Source organism: Sinocyclocheilus rhinocerous, unplaced genomic scaffold, assembly GCF_001515625.1.
Source record: "Sinocyclocheilus rhinocerous isolate Xijiao unplaced genomic scaffold, SAMN03320098_v1.1 scaffold1084, whole genome shotgun sequence".
Taxonomy (NCBI): domain Eukaryota; kingdom Metazoa; phylum Chordata; class Actinopteri; order Cypriniformes; family Cyprinidae; genus Sinocyclocheilus; species Sinocyclocheilus rhinocerous.
In genome coordinates, this window is record NW_015656001.1 from 761,028 (window position 1) to 783,255 (window position 22,228).

The 22,228-nt window shown below is 35.3% G+C and overlaps 2 protein-coding genes across 4 annotated transcripts in view; one reads left to right on the forward strand and one right to left on the reverse strand.

Moving 5' to 3' along the window:
* Window positions 1-22,228, forward strand: part of adam22 (ADAM metallopeptidase domain 22) — a 63,512-nt gene that overhangs the window by 19,780 nt on the left and 21,504 nt on the right. For both annotated transcript variants that reach the window (XM_016526493.1, XM_016526494.1), the window contains exons 4-6: window positions 3,205-3,271; window positions 6,968-7,050; window positions 10,239-10,302. In XM_016526493.1, the coding sequence (XP_016381979.1) occupies window positions 3,205-3,271; window positions 6,968-7,050; window positions 10,239-10,302 (214 nt within the window). The remainder of the gene's footprint in view (window positions 1-3,204; window positions 3,272-6,967; window positions 7,051-10,238; window positions 10,303-22,228) is intronic.
* cldn12 (claudin 12) lies at window positions 14,288-22,049 on the reverse strand. Of its 2 annotated transcripts, XM_016526497.1 has the most exons (4): window positions 21,757-22,049; window positions 19,951-20,252; window positions 17,965-18,723; window positions 14,288-15,539 (listed from the first exon to the last, which is right to left on the reverse strand). In XM_016526497.1, the coding sequence occupies exons 2-3, from the start codon at window positions 20,225-20,227 to the stop codon at window positions 17,975-17,977; spliced, it is 1,026 nt and encodes a 341-aa protein (XP_016381983.1). In that variant the 5' UTR covers window positions 20,228-20,252; window positions 21,757-22,049; the 3' UTR covers window positions 14,288-15,539; window positions 17,965-17,974. The 2 variants fall into 2 exon arrangements, with proteins under 2 accessions (XP_016381983.1, XP_016381982.1); XM_016526496.1 differs by lacking the exon at window positions 14,288-15,539 and having other exon boundaries at window positions 16,713-18,723.

Below are 22,228 nucleotides of genomic sequence, written 5' to 3' on the forward strand. Positions count from 1 at the left end.
GGGTTATGCCGCTTAAACGGTGCAGTGAAGTATAGTTTGAAAGGCTGCACGTTCAGCTATACACATACACCGAGCCGCTTCAGACAGCTCACCAGTAGCGCTTCAACGCACGAAAACACACACAATTATGTCAAAATGCGCGGTTTTGGCGAGTTACCTTGTAAACGGAATCTTAAATGAGTTAAAAATGACCATAAAGAGTTATGTGTCAGATATGTGTCTGATCCGCGTCATATGCATCCTAGAAAGAAAATCGGAATCTGCAAAAATCGGTATCGGCAGATCAGATTAACAAAAAATCGGAAATCGGAATCGGCCAAGAAAATTGCAGTTGGTGTATCTCTAATATATATATACTGTATATATACAGGGCCTAAAATTAACACCCGCCAAGCGCCAAATGCAAGTAAAAGTCAGCGTTGGCGAGTCCATGTAACAGTGTCAGTCGCCAGTTGGCGGGTAAAACTTTTACGAATTATAACAATGCAATGAAGTGAAAACAACAGCCAGTTTTTAAAGAGATTCGCTGTTTCTGACATAAGCGAATAAAATAATCTTTTCCGAAGACAAGATCATCGTGATTAGCTGTTCTGTCATAAGCGACAAGAGCGAATCAAATAATAGGATACAAACGGATTGATAAGGTCAGAGCAGTGTGATGGCCAGCTTGTCCCTAGACACGGTTCTAATAACTTTTACCTGAGAAGATTTTGCTGCTTCATTTCGGAAGATTAACTTTTCCCTTCTTTATTCTTCATAACCCGAGAATGCGGCGACACATACCTGGGGTTATGCCGCTTAAACGGTGCAGTGAAGTATAGTTTGAAAGGCTGCACGTTCAGCTATACACATACACCGAGCCGCTTCAGACAGCTCACCAGTAGCGCTTCAACGCACGAAAACACACACAATTATGTCAAAATGCGCGGTTTTGGCGAGTTACCTTGTAAACGTAGTCTTATTAGAGTTTTAAAGAGATCATCAGGTTTTAAAGAGACAGCGCTGATTTTAAAGCGAAACCTGCTGAATTCTGTCACTGATGTAAATCAAAGAACAAAAGAAAAAGAGAAATCATTAGACTGTTCTAGTCGCTGATTAACTTTTGTAGCTTGAATAAAGATTAATATGTATAGTTTATGCATATATAATATAGTTCATGTGAAGATTGTTTTAAAATCACTTAAATTAAAAGTTGTTATATATTTCAGAGCCTATTAAATGTTAAAAATAATGGCTTTCAATTATACTGTAATGTTGAATGGCTATAATTAATAGGGAAAATTGAGGGAAAATGCACCAGCAGGACAAATTAAAAACATTGTAAATATGTTTAGTCATTGTAGTAGTAATAACAGCCTGTTTTTGCAAAAAGTTTCATGGCCGGTAAAAAAAACTTTTTGGCCGGTAAATTTTATCATGTCACCGGCCATTGGCAGGTGTGGCAAAAAGTTAGTTTTAGGCCCTGTGTGTACCGTTACACCCCTAATATATATACACATATACATACAAAGGTTACAATTATTATAATATGTATTATCCTGAACTTAATTTGATGACACATATGTAACATATTAATTGCATTAAGTCACCAAAATGAAAATATAAGAAACAAAAACACAGTGGTAGATGCACTTTAGCATAGAGAATGACTGACTTATCTTGTTTATGATGTTGTGAGTGACATAATGACCCATTTTGTCTCAAATATGTGAAATAACAAAAAACAATAAAATCCACCATTGTCTGATAAAGGTAGGGAAGGCAGATTTGATGGGTGTCAACTGTATATGATTGTGTGTGTGTGTGAGTGTGCAAAGGCAGCTCTTATCATCAATCACAATGTTTCTTTCCTCTGACATCCCACTTTATCACTCCCTCTTTATCTTCTTCTGCTACTGTTCTGATACTCTCTCAATGCTCTGTCATTTTCTCTCTGTCCGCTGGTTGTGTCCTGTCCTCTGTTAGTCCTCTAGTTTCGATTTCTGTCTCACAGTCACAGTTATTTGATGTACATTTGTATTTACCACAGAATGAATCTCTAAACGCAAACTTTTTTGTATTGCCCGTTACAGCACTGCAGCTCCATAAATACCCTGCTAATCACCTGCTGTTGAAGATGTGTGTTTCTGTCTTTAAAGGCTGGTTTAATGTCATGCTGTGATTGTCCTAGCGATGAGCTCACGGTAACTGATTTCACAGTCAGAGCTCCTGCTGTGAGACACTTTCACCCGTCTCTCCTCCTGCGCTCAGTCTGTTTTTTGCTACATTGCCATTTTGTGATGATCGCAATTGTATCATTTGGCTCCTATAGCTTTTATTTACATGCTGCAGTCACTCAGTATCCTCCTCCAGGGGAACAGTGTGCTCTCCCAGTGAATCTCTCGCCCCAGTTTGTGAACAACTTCTTGAGCGCAGCTTTGCCACACACTGAAGTGTCCTTGAACACAACTTAGTGTTAGTGAATTGTGATGTATGAAATCAGCCGTGGATCTCTCCGCAGGTTAACTGTGCTCATGACTCTTAGTGTTGGAACACAGATTCCATTCCAGATTCTGTTCCATTTCAGTCCTCTGTTAGATACGCAGAATGTATGAGTGACATGAGTGTTGATTTGATTTGCTCATTAAATGTGTGATGCCAGGATCACCAGGAGTGAAGTGTTTGGGAGGATGATGAATCATATTTACAGTGCCGATATTCATCAGGCAGTCTATTTTTCTTTATTTTCTATTTCTCCAGAAATTTTCAGCAAGTTTTTTTTAAAGCTCCATCTTATAATATATATACAGCACACCATGTTTTTGGCTTTTGTAAGCTTTCCACCTCTTTATGAAATTTGAGGTATTGCATAAATTGTAATCGCATTGTTATAGTATTTACATACTGTTTGAAATCTGTTTGGCCTTTCCTCTCTTGCATCTAATGCATTTACTGCCATTACATAGCAGTCTGAACCAAAGCTTAAAATCTTAACTGACACTTTTATTCTTTTGATGCTTCGCAAGCACTGCTATTTTCTTTAGGAAACGCAAGGATTTTTCCGTACTCTTTAATTATTTATGTGATTTTTTTTATTTAAAATATTTTATTTAAAAGTTTCAGAATAATAACAAAATTGTAGAATAGAATTTATTAGTTCATTAATAATTTTAGTGAAAATGTAAAACTTTTTACCAACTGTGTATTTTTGCTCTTTTTTTGCAGTGATCTTCTATCATCAAATTACATTGAGAGGCACATATCAGAGGAGGGGAATTCAGTTGTCAACAAAGTGAGTACAAACTGTCATTCCAATATCAAATAAATATCTGCTTTAGACCAGAAATATCTTATACCTTTAGCTCATGATTAATCCACAAAAATACTTGAAAAAATGTCTCCACCTTATTCTTGCCGTAAGAGTGGGTGCAGCCATTTGTAATTTTTATGGGACTGGCTTCTAGTGTCATCCGCGTCCAGCTATTTTTAGCTGTACAAAACAGCTCGTTTTGCTGCTTGATATTGCAAATTGGTGTGTCTTGCCTTATTATTTTAATGTATTATCTTAATTATGATCACACTGGTTTGTAGTGCAAACAGTTTTACTGTTTACTGCATGTTGTTATTCTTCTCGTTATTTTCCTATAGCGGCTAATGAACCGGAAGTCTCGGCCATAGGCTTACTTCCGCGTTGAAGAATAAGGTGGATACAACCAAAAAACTTTAGGTGATCTTATGATATTGGATGTTGTTTTCTGGAGCTTAAAAACTCCCACACAAATAAGGTTGGTAGCACTTAACCAGAGGTTTTACCACTTAGAAAAGTAGTCCCAATTTTTTTCAATGTTACAGTAAACATTTACCTGAATAATTCATTTAAATGCCTTGGCCCCCTTTGTTCCACTCTATGACTGTGTTTCACTCTGGGACAGTGACTATAGTTTGATCAGATCTGTCTTTGAGCCACTCTGGGACTCTCAGCTTCATTCTGTCAGCGTACTGAGGCACGTGTGTGTTCAGATGGGACACATCACACCCAGAGCAGAAGGTGTTTGCTTGTTTTAGCCCAGTGGCAGATTGTTCCTGTCGCACGCTCACACAGGAGCAGGGATACAGTGTCCTATTTGTGTGCTGCATGTTGGACACCCATCATTGTATCAAGGTGTGTATTTTATATTGATTATGCATAGTGGAATGGACGTGCCCAGGTTCTCTGTTATCCTTTAGAAACTAAAGGGCCCATATTCTGTGATTTAACTTTGACATGTTTTATTTTAACCCGTTTAACATGTTTTATTTTTTTTTATTGATCTGAGTTTGATTGTCATGAAGGCTTCAGTGAAGACATTCAGATCCACAGAGGCCTTACGCCCACAACCCAGCCTATAAAGCCTGAGGAAATATTGTGCATGTAAGGTTACAAGGGCTCTGTAGGCGCTGTTTTGCTTTTATGGATGAATGAAAAAAATAGAGCGGTGGGTTCTGTGAGAAAGGAGGGAATAACAGAGAGATGGATGAAGAGGCAGAGGATGAAGAGAGAGAAAGAGAGTCACTGAAGGGATTCTAGAACAGAAACACAGATATATTTAGCTTCATCTCCCCACTGCAATGGTGAACAACCTCTTAGTTTAACTACAGATTTAATAAATACAAAGGGATTATATGAATCATACAAAAACACTATCATATCTATAGAAGCCCTACATGTATATTTCTCTGAGACCATATCTTATTGGGGGATCTAAAAGAAGACATCTTGCTATTTTGTGAGATACCACACATCTATAGGGGTTTGACCACAACAACATAAAAATAATTGGTTTTATTAATTGGTTTTAAAACATACATGCTGACATCATAATTAAGGAAATCACAAGGAAAGGGGAACAGTAGGTTTATTATTTTAAGAATACCATTAGTATTTTAGAATTTCTTTAATATAAACGTCTCAAAGAATTTTTATCTATTACAAAGAAAAAAAATAATTCCTTATATAGTTTACGTTATATATTTTCATCTGCTGAAGAAACACTACATGTAAATAGGAGGAAAAACAATATTTTAAATTAAATCTCAACGTTTGTTTCCTGTATGTTTTTGGAAGCTGTGATAAAAAATCATCTTGAGAAAATAGCTGTTGACTTATGATGCCATTGATCATTTTTATGTATACTAGTGTGTTTAAAACTACAAATAATAAACAGACTACCATTCAAATGTTTGTGGTCGGTAAGACTTTTTCAAAAGTCTTATGCTCACTAAGGCTACATTTATTTGATCAGCAAAAACAGAAATATTATGAAATATTATTGCAATTTAAAATAACTGTTTTGTATTTTCATATATTTTAAAATGTAATTTTATTCCTGTGATGCAATGCTGAATTTACAGAAACTTTTCTTATTATTATCAGTGTTAAAAACTGATTTTGCTGCTTAATATTTTTGTGGAAACTGTGATACATTTTATAGGATTCTTTGATAAATAGAAAGATCAATTTATTGTGTCCTGGCTGAATACAAGCATACATTTCTTAATGCCCCCAAAATTTTGAACGACAATCTATTTTATACAATTTCAGGCATCTTCTTACCTTTATATACTGCATGAGAAGGCAGCATTTTTACATTTTGGACACAGTCTGTCTCTCTGTGATTCTAGGCACTAATGCATGCTGGGTCATTAGTCTGAAAGGGGCTGTCTCTACAACAACTGCACTCTTTAGGAATGTCTCTGTGTGTGTGTGTGGCAGAGACTGCCCTCAGCTCTTGAGGACAGAAAGTGCTACATGTGGAAAAAAGAGGCAGAAGTGCTCCAGAACAAGCTAGAGGAAAGAGAGCAGTAAAGGAATGGATAAAACTCCGCATATGAAGCTTTTTGTCCAGTGCAGAGAGAGAGAAAGAGAGAGGGATGAAATGAAATTGATATGCTGGTAAATGCTGCAGCTTCAGTCCTCTGAGAAAAAGCAGGAAGAGAAAACCTGCAGCCATAATGGCAGTCGAGCACTTACACTAAAACATTTCATAAATAACATACACACTCAGGAATACTCTTACAAGTCTTCTGATCACTTCAGTTCAAACAAAAGTGGCCAGTATAAATGTTGACCCACACACATGCAGAATTTAAACATTTAATGTCAACATAAAATACAAAGATTCATGATCTTGGCCTTATTAGTGATATTGCTTTTATACAAGTTCAATATACAACAAGTTAATGTTAAGTAATAACGTACATTTTAGACACAATAATGCCTGTTACTTTTAACTGCCAAAGAAAATAGTGCCAAACAAAGCCACAACAGAACCATTGTGTGTCTTTGAGTAACACAGTGGCGTTTAGTTCCTGAATGAATCAGCGTTTGTGAATGATCCAGTTGAATGAATGATTCAGTGACTCAGTGTTTTCATTCTTGAATGAATCAGCGTTTATGAAATAATCAGTTTAATGAATGATCCCGTGACTCGCTCTTAGAGAACGAATCGATTCAAAGAATGAGTCGGTGATTCACTTATAATGATAGTCACTTGTCGCCACCTACTGGCGTAACGATGTAACATACAGAAAGAGTAATTGAAAAATCCCCACTACTATTGCAAATTTACATTTACTTTTATTAATTTAGTAGCTCTTGGAACACTGGAGCTAACTGTTGTAAAAACAACAACAACAAAAAACAATATATAGTTAATTTTTTTAATTATAACTCTTAAAATAAAATGTACCTTGTCTCATTTGATTATTTTCACTTTTTATTTGGAAACTGATGGAAGAAAATCATGATTATGCATAACGGATGAATAACAAATCCGGCAACAGCTGCTTCACATTATGCACCACTGGGGTTAAAAACAAAACAATAAAACTAATATTATAAAAGGGATGGTTCTTCTGAATGTTCCTACTGAATTATGATTGAATTAGCCACATTTAAAGCCATTAACAGTATGTGCTGTTTGTAATTATTGTTTGTTTCTCCCTGCAGGGTGGAGAACACTGTTACTACCATGGGAAAGTATGTGATATTCCGAAGTCATATGTGGCGCTTTCAACTTGCCATGGATTACAGTAAGTCCCTCTATAGATGTGCTGCATGTCTGAATGAACACGCAAACACACACTGGTTTACAAAAGCAGCGTGACATGCTTTAGTATTGACTGCATGCTGTTTACTTGCAGTTGCCCACAGAACTGTCTGTCTCTTTCTAGGACACATTCATAAATAAACACATGTTAGCAGGCCAAAGCTGCGATTATCCCATTCAACAATTATAGAGCTGTATAATTACAGCATGCTATTATCCTCCTCTCATATCACACACTGATGCTCCCAGCGCTCTTTGTGCCTGCATGTGTGTGTTTCTGTCGTTCTCCCCTGTACTGTTGCTGTAATGCTCATTGCATCACGTCTGGCCTTTTGATCCATTGCTGCAAGCTGAAAATGTAATATTTGTTGTGTTTGTAAGATTTATGTTTGTATTATTAGCTTCCTGCTGTATTCTCTGCATAGCTGAAGTAAACCTAGCTGTGTTGCTGAGCCACTCGTGTGCCTGAGGAGAATTGAGTTAGTTTCTATAGAGCCTTACGCACATACACCGCCTCTCTGCGTGGCCCTCTGGGATAGCTCATTTCCTTCCGTCTGTATTTTTAGTGAGAGAAGGAGTCAGGTCAGATCCATCTCTCTTTCTCCGTCTCTCGCTCTGTATCTGAATGCACAGAGTCAGGTCAAATGTAGCTCAGAAATAGAGCGACAGGGCTCTTCAGTCATCACGCTCAAACATTTACAGCCTAAATATCTTCTCCTCAAAGAATTACATCCGCACAGATTTAGGACGAAATGAATTGCTGTTGTTGTTTATTTGAATTCACTAAAGGACAAAATAGTAAATAATTCAACATATTGTATTACAATACAGTGTACTCATTGTAAAGGACAGTGTTCACAGTGTTCAGGACAGTGTTCACATGGTATTTGTTAAATGTTGATATATGTTTAAATTAATTCATATAAAATATTTGTGTACTCGTTTTAGTTGATCAGATAAATATAGATGTCATTTTAGTAAAATCGATTAAAACGAATAAATAATGATAAAATATTGACAAAATTGAAAGAATATTTTCATCAACAGACAAAAACTATGATTAAATAATAAATCCAAAATAAATTAGTGAAAATTAATACTGGAACTGACCTATGTTAAATCGTTTGTTATTATAATTTTTCATTATGCACTTTAGTATAAAAGAACATGTATATTTGTTAAATATAGGTTTGTTCTTTGCAATAAACAATATAGTGTAACGTGTTTTAAAGGGAAACATCTCATGATTAAAAATTGCACTATTGCTCAGACGCTTGGGGTTATTAAGTTTTTAATAACTTGAGAAGTCTCTTATGCTGGCAAGGCTGCATTTATTTTATAAAAAATACAGTAAAAATAGTTATATTGTGAAATATTATTACAATTTAAAATAACAATTAAAATTTTCTATTTTAATATATTTTACAGTGTCATTTATTCCTGTGATTTAAAGCTAAATTTTCAGCATCATTACTCCAGTCTGCAGTGTCACATGATCCTTCAGAAATCATTCTAATATGCTGGTTTTATGCAAAAAAATTATCAATATTGAAAAAAGTTGTGCTGCTTAATATTTATGTAAAGACCATAATACATTTTTTTAATTATTATTTTATTAATAGGAAGTGTAAAAGAACAGCATTTATTTGTAATAGAAATCTTTTGTAACATTATAAATGTATTTATTTTTAAAAAAATAACAAAAATAAAACGAAAAACTTACTAACCCCAAACTGAACTGTGGTAAATATGAGTATATAAAGTGTGACATTTAAGAGAGGAGATAATACTGAGAGGAAATGATACTGTCTCTTATGTGTGATGAGAACAGTGTGTATATGTGTGAGAGGAGGGAGTGGTGCTGCTGAGACTGCAGTTTATGGTGCTTTATCTTAATGTCATATTACGGGTCAGACAAATAGCGTTACGCTCTGAAAACAGTCACGGGCTGCTGATGACAGCCTCCAGCAGACACTTTTAAAACCCCTCATCGACTGAGAGCTATTTTACCTCTTGCGGATCATTGACCTAAAGCCATTAGTGATGTAGTTATGTCGGCTGTTCTGTTATTATACAAAGTTGGTTTAGGGTTGGTTTAAAGGGGTCATATGATGCTGCTAAAAAGAACATTATTTTGTGTATTTGGTGTAATGAAATGTGTTTATGCGGTTTAAAGTTAAAAAAACACATTATTTTCCACATACTGTACATTATTGTTTCTCCTCTATGCCCCGCCTTTTTGAAACGCGTCGATTTTTACAAAACTAATCGGTCTGAAAAGCGAGGTGTGCTCTGATTAGCCAGCTATCCAGTGCGTTGTGATTAGCCGAATACCTCAAGCGTGAGAGAAAGGAAAAATGTAAATCGCATCATATGACCCCTTTAAGATACATTATGTCTACACCGGATGCAAGCAGCGTCGCTATCTATATATCTATCTCTCTCTCTATCCATCTGTCCATTTTTCCTAAATGATTCAAAAATCAGTGTAGTCTGTCTTGATGAACTTTTATTTTCTCATTACCCATTGAAAATTCTTTCACGATTCATTCATGTGTGAGAGGGCGCTCTGTATTTATGAATGTAGTCAGGCTAAAGGGCATTGTATCATCCTCCTAATGCTTTCAGAAGACACCTTGAGTGTCTCGGCACCGTCTGGAGGCTCTCTGAGAGTCTTTATGAGCAACAATGTAGCATACAACTATTTATTGCATGGTTTTTCTATATTAGTAGGCGATATACCGTATATACTGTATACTGCAGAATCGAGCAAGAGTTGTGCAGAATTCTGAATTGAAGAACTTCAACCTTTCAATTCATCATAGTATCTGTCCATAAGGCACATATAAACCTCCAAACTTTAATGCTTTTTAAACTTTATCAAAATGTTGTCAAACCAGCATTCAAAGTTTGTTGACAAACTTTGCTTTTCTAGTTAAAATTATTTTTATAATAAATTCTTAATATGTTGGTCTTGATGTTTGGATTGATTTAGTTCAAAAAATAACAGCAAAATTACAATTTAAATGTGAATGTAAGTAACATTCAACATCAGTTCGAAATGCTCTTTAATTAGTATGTTTTTGTATAACATTAGTTTTTAATATGACCACTAAACTGTTTAACTTACTAGTTATGCATCACCATCTCTCTCTTTTTCTTTCTCTCTAGTGGGATGTTCTTTGATGGGAACCACACATACATGATCGAACCAGGAGGAGAGAATACTACAAGTGTAAGTATAGTGGATCACTGCATTAAACAAAGCAAATATCGCCTATATCAGTATTGTAAGATTTATGTCTGTCATCATGTTGTTTATTAGCTTTAAAGCAAAAACAAGTAGGCTATTGTATTACCACAGTTTCGATAGCATACTTGCTGCATCTTTACTTTGGTTTTAAGGTGTCTGTAGATGAAACTGTATACTTGATAGTGATTGTTTGAGGCAAGGAAACAACCCAGAGCAGTTTAACGGGGTTTTTCCTGTGCAGACAGGTCATATGTTGACTGATAAGCCCATCACACAGTCGATAGAGACACCTGACTCTGCAAAAGCACAGCTATTATCTGCTACTGGCAGAGAACGAGTAGGGTGTATCCGTGAAAGACGAGCTAAAGCTGTGTCACTGAGACACTGAGGTTTTACAGAGGAAAATATCATTTCTCAGTCGCAGAACGATGATCTGATTCATTAAGTGATTCACAGAGGAACATGCTAATGAAGAGATTTGTGTCATTTAGAGCAGCGGTGAAAGGCTGAGATGTTGAAGTTCTTTCATTAATGGGAGAATGAAACCTGTTCAGTGACACAAGAGGGAGTTTATGATCCATTCACAGTTTGCCTTTTTTCTCTCAGCTTTGTTTTATCTGTCCAGTCACACACACTTATTATAAATCCAGAGTATTTATGCTATCAGAAATGGCTTTAATGTAATGATATAATGAATGAAATTAAACGTAATACACACAAATGTATCTTCATAAATGTAAATGTATATTAAATGTTCATATTTGTAATTATGCTTAGATTTTATAAGCACACTTATACATTTTTTATAAAAATGTGTCAATATATATACACTGTATATATACTATGTGTGTGTGTGTATATATACTTCTTTGGTAATGTGTGGAATGCTCGTCTTCTTCTCCCTTTTGTTGTGCAATGCTTCGTCAGCTTGTCTTATGAGCATCACATGCACCCTGAGAAATGACTCGGTTTCTTTATCGTCTTTATGCTGATGGTTTTGTCATGTTTCATATCAACCCCGTGACCTTGTGTGTTGGTGACCTCAGCAACAGGGCAGTCCTCTGATCTGATTCATTCAGACACAGTCACAAACCAGAGGGACAGTATCGTCCTGTTCACCATATGGCACATGCATCTGTCATCCGCCTCGCACTGCAGCGGGGGACATGAAAACGTGTCCCTCTTTGGCCTCTGTAGCGTCTCTCACTGCTGGATGCTGTACAAAGCTCACAGTACATGCAGGGTCTCTGCCTCTCAACCTACCTGAAGTCATAATGAAATCAAAGTGGACCCTCTTTACTTGCTTAATTCAAGGTCCTGAATTTTTGCACACAATTTATCAGTATCCACGAAGTCTGAAGTCTGAAAAAAAAAAAAACGTCAAACAAATGACTATTCCTTTTGACTGATGTCAGCTTTGCTGGAAATAATTTTAACACTTTGCCAAATAGCTAAGAATATAGCTACTATTACAGATAGTGTAGCTTTTCTAAAATATTGCACTGTAAAAAATGTATAATTATTTAATTTATTTGATAAAATGTCAAATACATTTTGAAATGTTTCACTTTGCCAAATAGTTAAGTATATAGTTACTATTACAGATAGTGTAGCTTTTCTAAAATATTGCACAGTAAAAAAATGAATAATTATTTTATTTATTTGATAAAATGTCAAATAAATTTTGAAATGTTTCACTTTGCCAAATAGCTAAGAATATAGTTACTATAACAGATAGTGTAGTTTTTCTAAAACATTGCACTGTAAAAAAATAATTATTATTTAATTTATTTGATAAAATATTTTAAATAATATTTAAAATATTTAAAATAAATGCTGTTCTTTTGATTACAATGCCATTTTAGTGCAACGTTAAAGCCTCTAAAAATAAATCTTAATTATAAGATTAAAGCCGTAATATTTTGAGAAAAAAAGTCACAATTCCGAGGATAAAGTCATAGCAATACGAAATGAAGTCGAAATATTTTGAGAATAAAGTCGAAATATTTTGAGAATAAATTCAAAATTGAGAATAAAGTCAAAATATTTCAAGAATAAAGTCGAAATTAAGATAATTAAGTCGATTTATTAATTTCGACTTTATTCTCGAAATATTTTAAATGTATTCTCAAAATATTTAGACTATTCTCATAATTTCGACTTTATTCTCATATTGCTACGTTATTCTCATAATTTTTACTTTTTTCTCAAAATATTACAAGTTTAATCTTGTAATCTTAGTTTTTTTTTACGTAACACTAAAATTCCGTCGTATTTGATTTGACTATTTATGAAAGATTCTTGAAAAAATGTATCATGATTTTCTCATAAATATTACTGTAAGCAGCACAACTGTTTTAAACATTAATAATGAATGTTTCTTGAGCAGCAAATCAGCATATTAAAATGATTTCTGAAGGATCATGTGACACTGAATATTGGAGTATTCAATGGATGCTGAAAATTCTGCTTTGCCCACATAGGAATAAATTACATTTTGAAATATATTAAAAAAATTAAGTTATTTTAAATTGTAATAATAATTCACTATATTACTATTTTACTATTATTCAAATTTTGAATCAGTTGCCAGTCCTAGTTTGATCAGGAAATGAACATTTTGTACTACAGTCAACATTTTCTGCATTTTATTGTATGTGAATGCGTGTGTGTTTGGAGCGACATCTCTTACTTCTCTCTCCATGTCTCTCATTCCCTCTATATTTCGCTCAGTGGACAGTCGGGTGGGCTGATAGTGTTGGGGGTGAGTGACCGTCTCTGGAAAGTGCGGCAGGCACCCCACCCCCTCAACATCCTTAACACACTTTCCAAAAAAATGAAAGTGTGCCATCCCCCAACCTGCTTTCTATTCATGATCTAATCCCCAAGAGAACACACACACACCCTCCTCTGCTACAATACAGAAAACCCCATCTTATTTTAAGCCAATTCATCTGAGAGGCCATCTGCATTATACGGCTAATCCTTCACAAAGTGCCGCCTCTCATACGTGAGTATATGGGGGTGTAGTGGAACAGCCTCCATAGAAACGAGATCTGTGTCTCCCTCGTCTTTCTTATCTAGCGCACTGATATTCCACCCTGGCAGCGAGTGCAAGCATGCAGGATTGTGCTCGCAGGATGTGTAGTGTTCCTGTAGCTCAGCTGGTAGAGCATGGTGCTAGCAATGGCAAGGTCATTTCCAAGGGAAACACATGTCTAATAATACACATCTCAAATTCACTGTAAGTCGCGATGGATAGAAGTGTCTGCCAGATGCAGTGATGTAATTGTTGAATATTGAGAGTTGTCTGATATTTCAGGTCAGTTTTTGTTAAACATCTTGGGACTGACTGGCTCTGTTCCAAAAACCTAGTGAGCTGCCATCCAAAATAAAATGGAACCTCCCGAGTGGCTGATTTGAAACGCTCTTCATAGCCTCTCTGTGTATCATATGAAAAGCACTCGATAGACATGGCTCTCATTCGATTTGAGTATATTTGCTTGATGTTAGTGCTTTTAAGCTTTTGACATTGTACTCTACTAGGCTTAAAATACATAGAGCTAAACAAATATTGGGTAAAATATTAATAAAATATTGGTTACTCAAATAGTAAAACTATAGATTTAAAAAATTCTATTGATTCATTCAAAAGTATAATCGAGCGCTAACAATGTTCAATATAATAAATATTTTACCTAATAATGTATTAATAAATATCAGGGAAAATTTTTAATTATATTGGAAATTTTTTTAAATGTAGTTTTTCAGATTTGAATTTAATTACATTTACAATCAACATTTATCTTGCTTTGCTTGCAGTATAATTATTAAATGTTTTCAATTTGATTTTAATTTGATAAATCATTTAAGCCCAGTAATTTAAATAAATAACTCTACCAGTATGCTTACCCTGAAGAAAGCAACTCAGACACCAAGTGACATTTAATAAACTGCACTTTAATAAAAAGAGCACTCAAGATATTAGTAGTCTATTCACTAATTATGTTAAAAAAAACATTAATTAACATTTTGCAATAGAGCTTTTAACAAAATTAACATTTTGCAACAGGCAAGATGAAATTGATTTGTGCAAAATGTCATAGGAACTATTTGTTTTTAAGACATTAGTGTTCTTCTGTCATTTTAGCAATGAATTAAGTGACTATGTAACAGTAAACAAACATACTACTAGAGCATGTAATATTCAAATGCTCTCGAGTTACACTGCAATGACATATCTGGTGTGACACCTTTAAAATGCAATACATCTGCACTAGAAGAATACAGTGGAATGCAGTGGAATGTTTCATTAATGGTTTGTTGCTCAAGTAAGCCTCATTACAAAGCATAAATCAATAAGTGGAAGTATAGTCTTGATAAGAGTAGTTCAACTGCTCAAAGGCATCAGGCAGAGACAAGTAACAAGAGTCAAACTACAAGGTTTTCTAAAACCTGCAAACCCTTCAACGTATAAAAAAGATCTATCTTGACTGTTTTTAAACTGACATTAAAACAGAAATTAAAATAGAAAAATTTATTTCCATTGCAAAAATAATAATAATAAACATAAGGTAAAAATTAATTCTCCTTCACATAACAACAAAGTAAAAAAAAAACCATGATGTTCAGGTATTACAACTATAAGGCAACGTAAAAGGCAAATATGAAACTTCATGGCTTAACAGTAATACAAGTTTAAGCAGTCATAAAACAGGTTGTAGGTTGTGTCTCTTTCTAGCATTTACTTATCACATTTAGATATTAGCATGCATATTCACTGACAGGTTAAAACAGTGCTTAACATCAACATTTAGTTCAGTGTTACTATCAAGGTTTAAAAAGCAGAATAAAGACATTAGGGTCATGAAAATTAGCAGAAAGTATATCTGTGTGCATAATACGTAAACCTGTCACACTGAAATAAATGCAACATACTCATTGAAATTATGAACAGTTTACACAGAAATTTATTCTGCTTGTGTTTAATGAATAAAGCTCATTGAGAGAGAGGTACGCAACTTCCTAATTCCACTTGTGTTATTGCTTTGATTACCTTTTTTGGGCATTTTCAGTGTTATAACTAAGAAAACTAATTGACTAAAGGCGTTCTTTCAATTTCACTGTTTTGTTCACTTCAAATTCCCTACCACAGCTAATTTATAATTTTTTAGTTATAGAAATAGAATACCAGTTTGACCAGTTTGACTTGAAACAACCAACTCAGTGTCAGTCAGCAAGGACAGGAACTTTCCAAAAAAATGAAAGTGTGCCATCCCCCAACCTGCTTTCTATTCATGATCTAATCCCCAAGAGAACACACACACACCCTCCTCTGCTACAATACAGAAAACCCCATCTTATTTTAAGCCAATTCATCTGAGAGGCCATCTGCATTATACGGCTAATCCTTCACAAAGTGCCGCCTCTCATACGTGAGTATATGGGGGTGTAGTGGAACAGCCTCCATAGAAACGAGATCTGTGTCTCCCTCGTCTTTCTTATCTAGCGCACTGATATTCCACCCTGGCAGCGAGTGCAAGCATGCAGGATTGTGCTCGCAGGATGTGTAGTGTTCCTGTAGCTCAGCTGGTAGAGCATGGTGCTAGCAATGGCAAGGTCATTTCCAAGGGAAACACATGTCTAATAATACACATCTCAAATTCACTGTAAGTCGCGATGGATAGAAGTGTCTGCCAGATGCAGTGATGTAATTGTTGAATATTGAGAGTTGTCTGATATTTCAGGTCAGTTTTTGTTAAACATCTTGGGACTGACTGGCTCTGTTCCAAAAACCTAGTGAGCTGCCATCCAAAATAAAATGGAACCTCCCGAGTGGCTGATTTGAAACGCTCTTCATAGCCTCTCTGTGTATCATATGAAAAGCACTCGATAGACATGGCTCTCATTCGATTTGAGTATATTTGCTTGATGTTAGTGCTTTTAAGCTTTTGACATTGTACTCTACTAGGCTTAAAATACATAGAGCTAAACAAATATTGGGTAAAATATTAATAAAATATTGGTTACTCAAATAGTAAAACTATAGATTTAAAAAATTCTATTGATTCATTCAAAAGTATAATCGAGCGCTAACAATGTTCAATATAATAAATATTTTACCTAATAATGTATTAATAAATATCAGGGAAAATTTTTAATTATATTGGAAATTTTTTTAAATGTAGTTTTTCAGATTTGAATTTAATTACATTTACAATCAACATTTATCTTGCTTTGCTTGCAGTATAATTATTAAATGTTTTCAATTTGATTTTAATTTGATAAATCATTTAAGCCCAGTAATTTAAATAAATAACTCTACCAGTATGCTTACCCTGAAGAAAGCAACTCAGACACCAAGTGACATTTAATAAACTGCACTTTAATAAAAAGAGCACTCAAGATATTAGTAGTCTATTCACTAATTATGTTAAAAAAAACATTAATTAACATTTTGCAATAGAGCTTTTAACAAAATTAACATTTTGCAACAGGCAAGATGAAATTGATTTGTGCAAAATGTCATAGGAACTATTTGTTTTTAAGACATTAGTGTTCTTCTGTCATTTTAGCAATGAATTAAGTGACTATGTAACAGTAAACAAACATACTACTAGAGCATGTAATATTCAAATGCTCTCGAGTTACACTGCAATGACATATCTGGTGTGACACCTTTAAAATGCAATACATCTGCACTAGAAGAATACAGTGGAATGCAGTGGAATGTTTCATTAATGGTTTGTTGCTCAAGTAAGCCTCATTACAAAGCATAAATCAATAAGTGGAAGTATAGTCTTGATAAGAGTAGTTCAACTGCTCAAAGGCATCAGGCAGAGACAAGTAACAAGAGTCAAACTACAAGGTTTTCTAAAACCTGCAAACCCTTCAACGTATAAAAAAGATCTATCTTGACTGTTTTTAAACTGACATTAAAACAGAAATTAAAATAGAAAAATTTATTTCCATTGCAAAAATAATAATAATAAACATAAGGTAAAAATTAATTCTCCTTCACATAACAACAAAGTAAAAAAAAAACCATGATGTTCAGGTATTACAACTATAAGGCAACGTAAAAGGCAAATATGAAACTTCATGGCTTAACAGTAATACAAGTTTAAGCAGTCATAAAACAGGTTGTAGGTTGTGTCTCTTTCTAGCATTTACTTATCACATTTAGATATTAGCATGCATATTCACTGACAGGTTAAAACAGTGCTTAACATCAACATTTAGTTCAGTGTTACTATCAAGGTTTAAAAAGCAGAATAAAGACATTAGGGTCATGAAAATTAGCAGAAAGTATATCTGTGTGCATAATACGTAAACCTGTCACACTGAAATAAATGCAACATACTCATTGAAATTATGAACAGTTTACACAGAAATTTATTCTGCTTGTGTTTAATGAATAAAGCTCATTGAGAGAGAGGTACGCAACTTCCTAATTCCACTTGTGTTATTGCTTTGATTACCTTTTTTGGGCATTTTCAGTGTTATAACTAAGAAAACTAATTGACTAAAGGCGTTCTTTCAATTTCACTGTTTTGTTCACTTCAAATTCCCTACCACAGCTAATTTATAATTTTTTAGTTATAGAAATAGAATACCAGTTTGACCAGTTTGACTTGAAACAACCAACTCAGTGTCAGTCAGCAAGGACAGGAATGTCAATCTCAATGCCGGACATTCGGGAGCGTGTGGAATAGCGGTGCCCAGCGTACCTCTGTGAGGGGGCGTAGCTTTGAGATGGGGCGTATCCCTGAGAAGATGCGTAGCTTCTAGAGGGAGCGTAACTATATGCCTGTGAGGCTCCCACTTCTGAGCCGTAACCATCAGGTATGGACATCTGTGGCATGTAGACATGGGGCAGCATAGGCTGTGTGGGTACAGGCTGAGGGTAACCTTGTGCTGGGACAAAAACGGGGGCATCCAGAACAGCCGGAGGGAAGGTCTGGGGTGCGTATGTCACAGGAGAAGGCAAGCCGTTGGTCATGAGGGGCTGCGCGGAGAGGCTGTTGGTCATCGCAGGCCCTTCAGGTAGAGGTAGCCAGAAGGGTGAAGGCAGTTTTTTACACATGCAATACCACATGAACATTAGCAGAGCAGCTAAGATCAGACCACCAGCACTGCCGATGGCCACATACACCCCAAACTCTACGGCAAACAGATTATCGTAGCGCTCGTTAAGGTTACGCGTGTGGAACAGGAACCAGACGGAGGGCGGCATTGCGATGGCCCCACCTAGAAACAGTAGCATCCCAGCCACTAGATGGCAGCCTGAGCTGTTGACCAAGCAGCGGGAGTTCTTGATGTCGTCAGGAGTTTTGGAGCAGCAAGCAGTTTTACACATGCCAGTGAGACAGAGCAGAAGAGCCAAGCTGGAAAACAGCAGACCTTTGGAGAAAAGAGTTTGATATCAACAGAATGAACTTAGGGCCCAATGATTTCCACGGTGTGGTGAAGGAGGACAGAATCACCAGAACAAGTCATAAAAATCAAATTTACTGTACAACGCAATATGTCCTGGAATTTGGCACAAATTGGATGAATAAATTTAAAAGTAGAGCTGTACACTTTATCAAATGGCAATATAGACTATTGTCAGTGAATATAAATAACAAAAAGACTGCTATTTAATATGAAATAGATGAGTGAATGTGCGGCACAGTTTGGTCTACTACACATACTCTAGCATGCATGATGTTCGTTTTCAGCATCTGCCGTCTCACTATATAGGACACTACATATGAACTTCATCTCCAGAGCTGCTCTGAGAGTCACGTCACAAGCGTTTTACCATTTCATTCGAAAAAAATAATGCCACATACACGCAGAAACTCAAAAGGTTTGAACTACAACCTGTTTGGTTTGAAACGAAGAAATTATGACAGAAATATATTACTATTGTACAGTAGAATGTACTTGGAAACAATAATATTAGTTTTTCAAAAGTTTTTTTTTAGGAATTTCTGAATTTGTCATCCTTGTTTTAATTTAAAAATTAAACCTCATTAAAAGTTTAACCTCATTAAAAGCACTGTTTGCCAAAACAAAAAGAATGGAATTGTTCACATTTCATTTGATTTCATTTTTAAAGATTCATTAAATTTTAAACTTAAATCTTTACCACTGATTCCTAATTTCATCCATTTTCGGAAGGCCAAATGCTTTCGCATTGAAACGCACAACATCTCCATGACATAGTGACAACACTACAATTCACCTCACCTTCTTTCTTTGCAATATGCCTTTGGGCAGGCATTATGCAAATGTTTCAAACTGTGATGTAGATGTTTGCAGAAGTAATATCTGGACTTTAATCAATGCGTTTTAAGCAGGTCTGGAACAGTGTTCTCCGTTAGCTAGAATAAAGCCCTTTGTGGGAGACTTTGAGCTTTGTAACTTTGCAGATTTTATACATAAACAGATACATTACACAATATACAAAAAAGAAAACATTAAAAAGCATCATATGGACTCTTTAAAATTAAGCCATTAAAACACAATTAAAATGGAAAACATGGAATTTGGGAGGAAAAGAAATTTGGGAAAAAGAATACAGCTTTCATAGGGCTTTATAAACTGAGAAATAAGGTCAAGGAACCCATCATGAGCACCTACCAGCAGGTAAACAGAACTGCAGCAGTCTGAGGTCCAGCTGGTCTACTTTTGCGTACCAGTCTGAATCAAAGTAATAGCAACCCGAAGAACCATCACGCAGCACACACTTGGTCCACAGGCCGTCGTACACGGTCACGTTTTTGGCATTGCGGTTGAAGGTGAGCAGGCGGGTGGTTCTCCACTGGGGAATAAGCATGGCGACGGTCAGACTGGCCACCGACAGCATCGCGATGATGAAGGCGAAAGCATTGGTGGCGTGAATGTCACGACAAGACATGGCTGGAGGCAAGAAAAACTGGAACCTTGTGGGGAAAGGGACACAAAATTACATTTTTAGACAAGGAGTAAAATGTGACCCTGGGCCACAAAAACAGTCATAAGGGTCAATTTTTCAAAATTTAGATTTATACATCATCTGAAAATTGAATAAATAAGCTTTCCATTGAGGTATGGTTTGTTAGGATAGGACAATATTTGGCCGAGATACACGTATTTGAATATCTGGAATCTGATAGAAAAAAAAATCTAAATATGGAGAAAATTGTCTTTAAAATTGTCCAAATGAAGTCCTGAGCTTGCATATCACTAATCAAAAATTAAGTTTTAATATATTTACGGTAGGAAATTTACAAAAAATCTTCATGAAACATGATCTTTACTTAATATCCTAATGATTTTTGGCATAAAAGAAAAATCGATAATTTTGACCCATACAATGTATTGTTGGCTATTGCTACAAATAGGTTTTACATTTACATTTAGTCATTTAGCAGACGCTCTTATCCAAAACGACTTACAAATGAGGCCAATGGAAGCAATCAAAATCAACAAAAGAGAAATATGCAAGTGCTATGACAAGTCTCAGTAAGCCTAACTCGATGCACGTAGCAAGGTTTTTTTTTATTTTTTTATTGTATAATAAATACAAAGAAAACAGATAGAATAGAAAAAGAATAGAGCAAGCTAGTGTTGGAGGCATTTTTTTTTTTTTTTTGCTTTTTGTTAATGGTATAATAAATAAAAGAAAACAAATAGATAGAATACAAAAAGAATAGAGAAGCTAGTGTTAGTTTTTTTTTTAAAGAAAAACAAGCAGTTATTAAATGAATAGAGTGCAAGTCTAAACGTTTTTTTTTTAAAGAATAGAATTAGAATAGAGAGTGCTAGAGATGTTTTGTGGTCCAGGGTCACAAATGAAGTGAGAAAAAGTTACATATTTTGAGTCATTTGATTTAGTTTGCTGTATGTATGTATGGAAACATAGAAAGTGTAACTTACTTAAGTCTAACTGTAATGTCCACTCCCTCACAGACATACAGTAAAGATGAGTCAAAACCCCGTTAAGTGCTGATGCATTGCTTAAATACGTGTCGTGTTAAGTATAAGTGTGTGTATTAAGCATTAATGTATCTAATTGTAAGTGTATGTAGACTACAATAAATGTCTCTGTGTATATGTACAATAGGCATGTGTACTGTTTATATGGAGGGTAATAAATGTACGTCTCTGCGTAGCGTCTCTCATTACAACAATAGATGTCAGACAATCGCATCTCTGTCAGGAGTTTCTTGCCGTCTCTATCAGAAGCGACTTAAAGTTACATTTGTTGTGTTTTCACGAGCTTGTAATCGGTGTTTTGATTTACGGTTTGTTTTAATTCCAGATGTGGTTTAGTTATGATTTATTCAAGAGTATATTCGAGCGCTAACAAGCTAATCTCAGCTAACGGCTAACATTATGATACAACCTGTTGCGCTTTGGTTTCATCCGAGTGACGCTGTCAGGACCAATATATCGCGCACATACCTGATTAACAGTAAGCTTCAAAGGACTCTTTTGGTGATATAACGGTCATTTTCTCACAGATTCGGTGATTTTCTGTCCGGTTTCGTCGTGTAGTGTTGTGTTTGGGACTCTTCGGGAGCGCGCGCAACCTCACTGAGGGTGCGGCGTGACGTCACATGCGCGCTCACTTAGTATAAAGTAAATAAACACAAAGCCAGGATAATTATTCCAATTAACAGTGTGCGAATCATACCGTGGCCTTTTCTGTTGGTCATTTCAACGACACAGTCTGTGTGGAGCTTCGTCTCAAGCAAATCAAGTTGCATATTTTAGAGCCTTCAGCAAACGGTAGTCAAAACGTTCAGTTTCCACTTATCCATCTTATCTTTTTCAAATGGTCTTAACTATTTCTTCACAATAAGCTGGATATCACACTTGTGAATAGGGTAGTCATATTTTTTTAAAGTCAAATTCTTAAAAAAATATTTTGGGT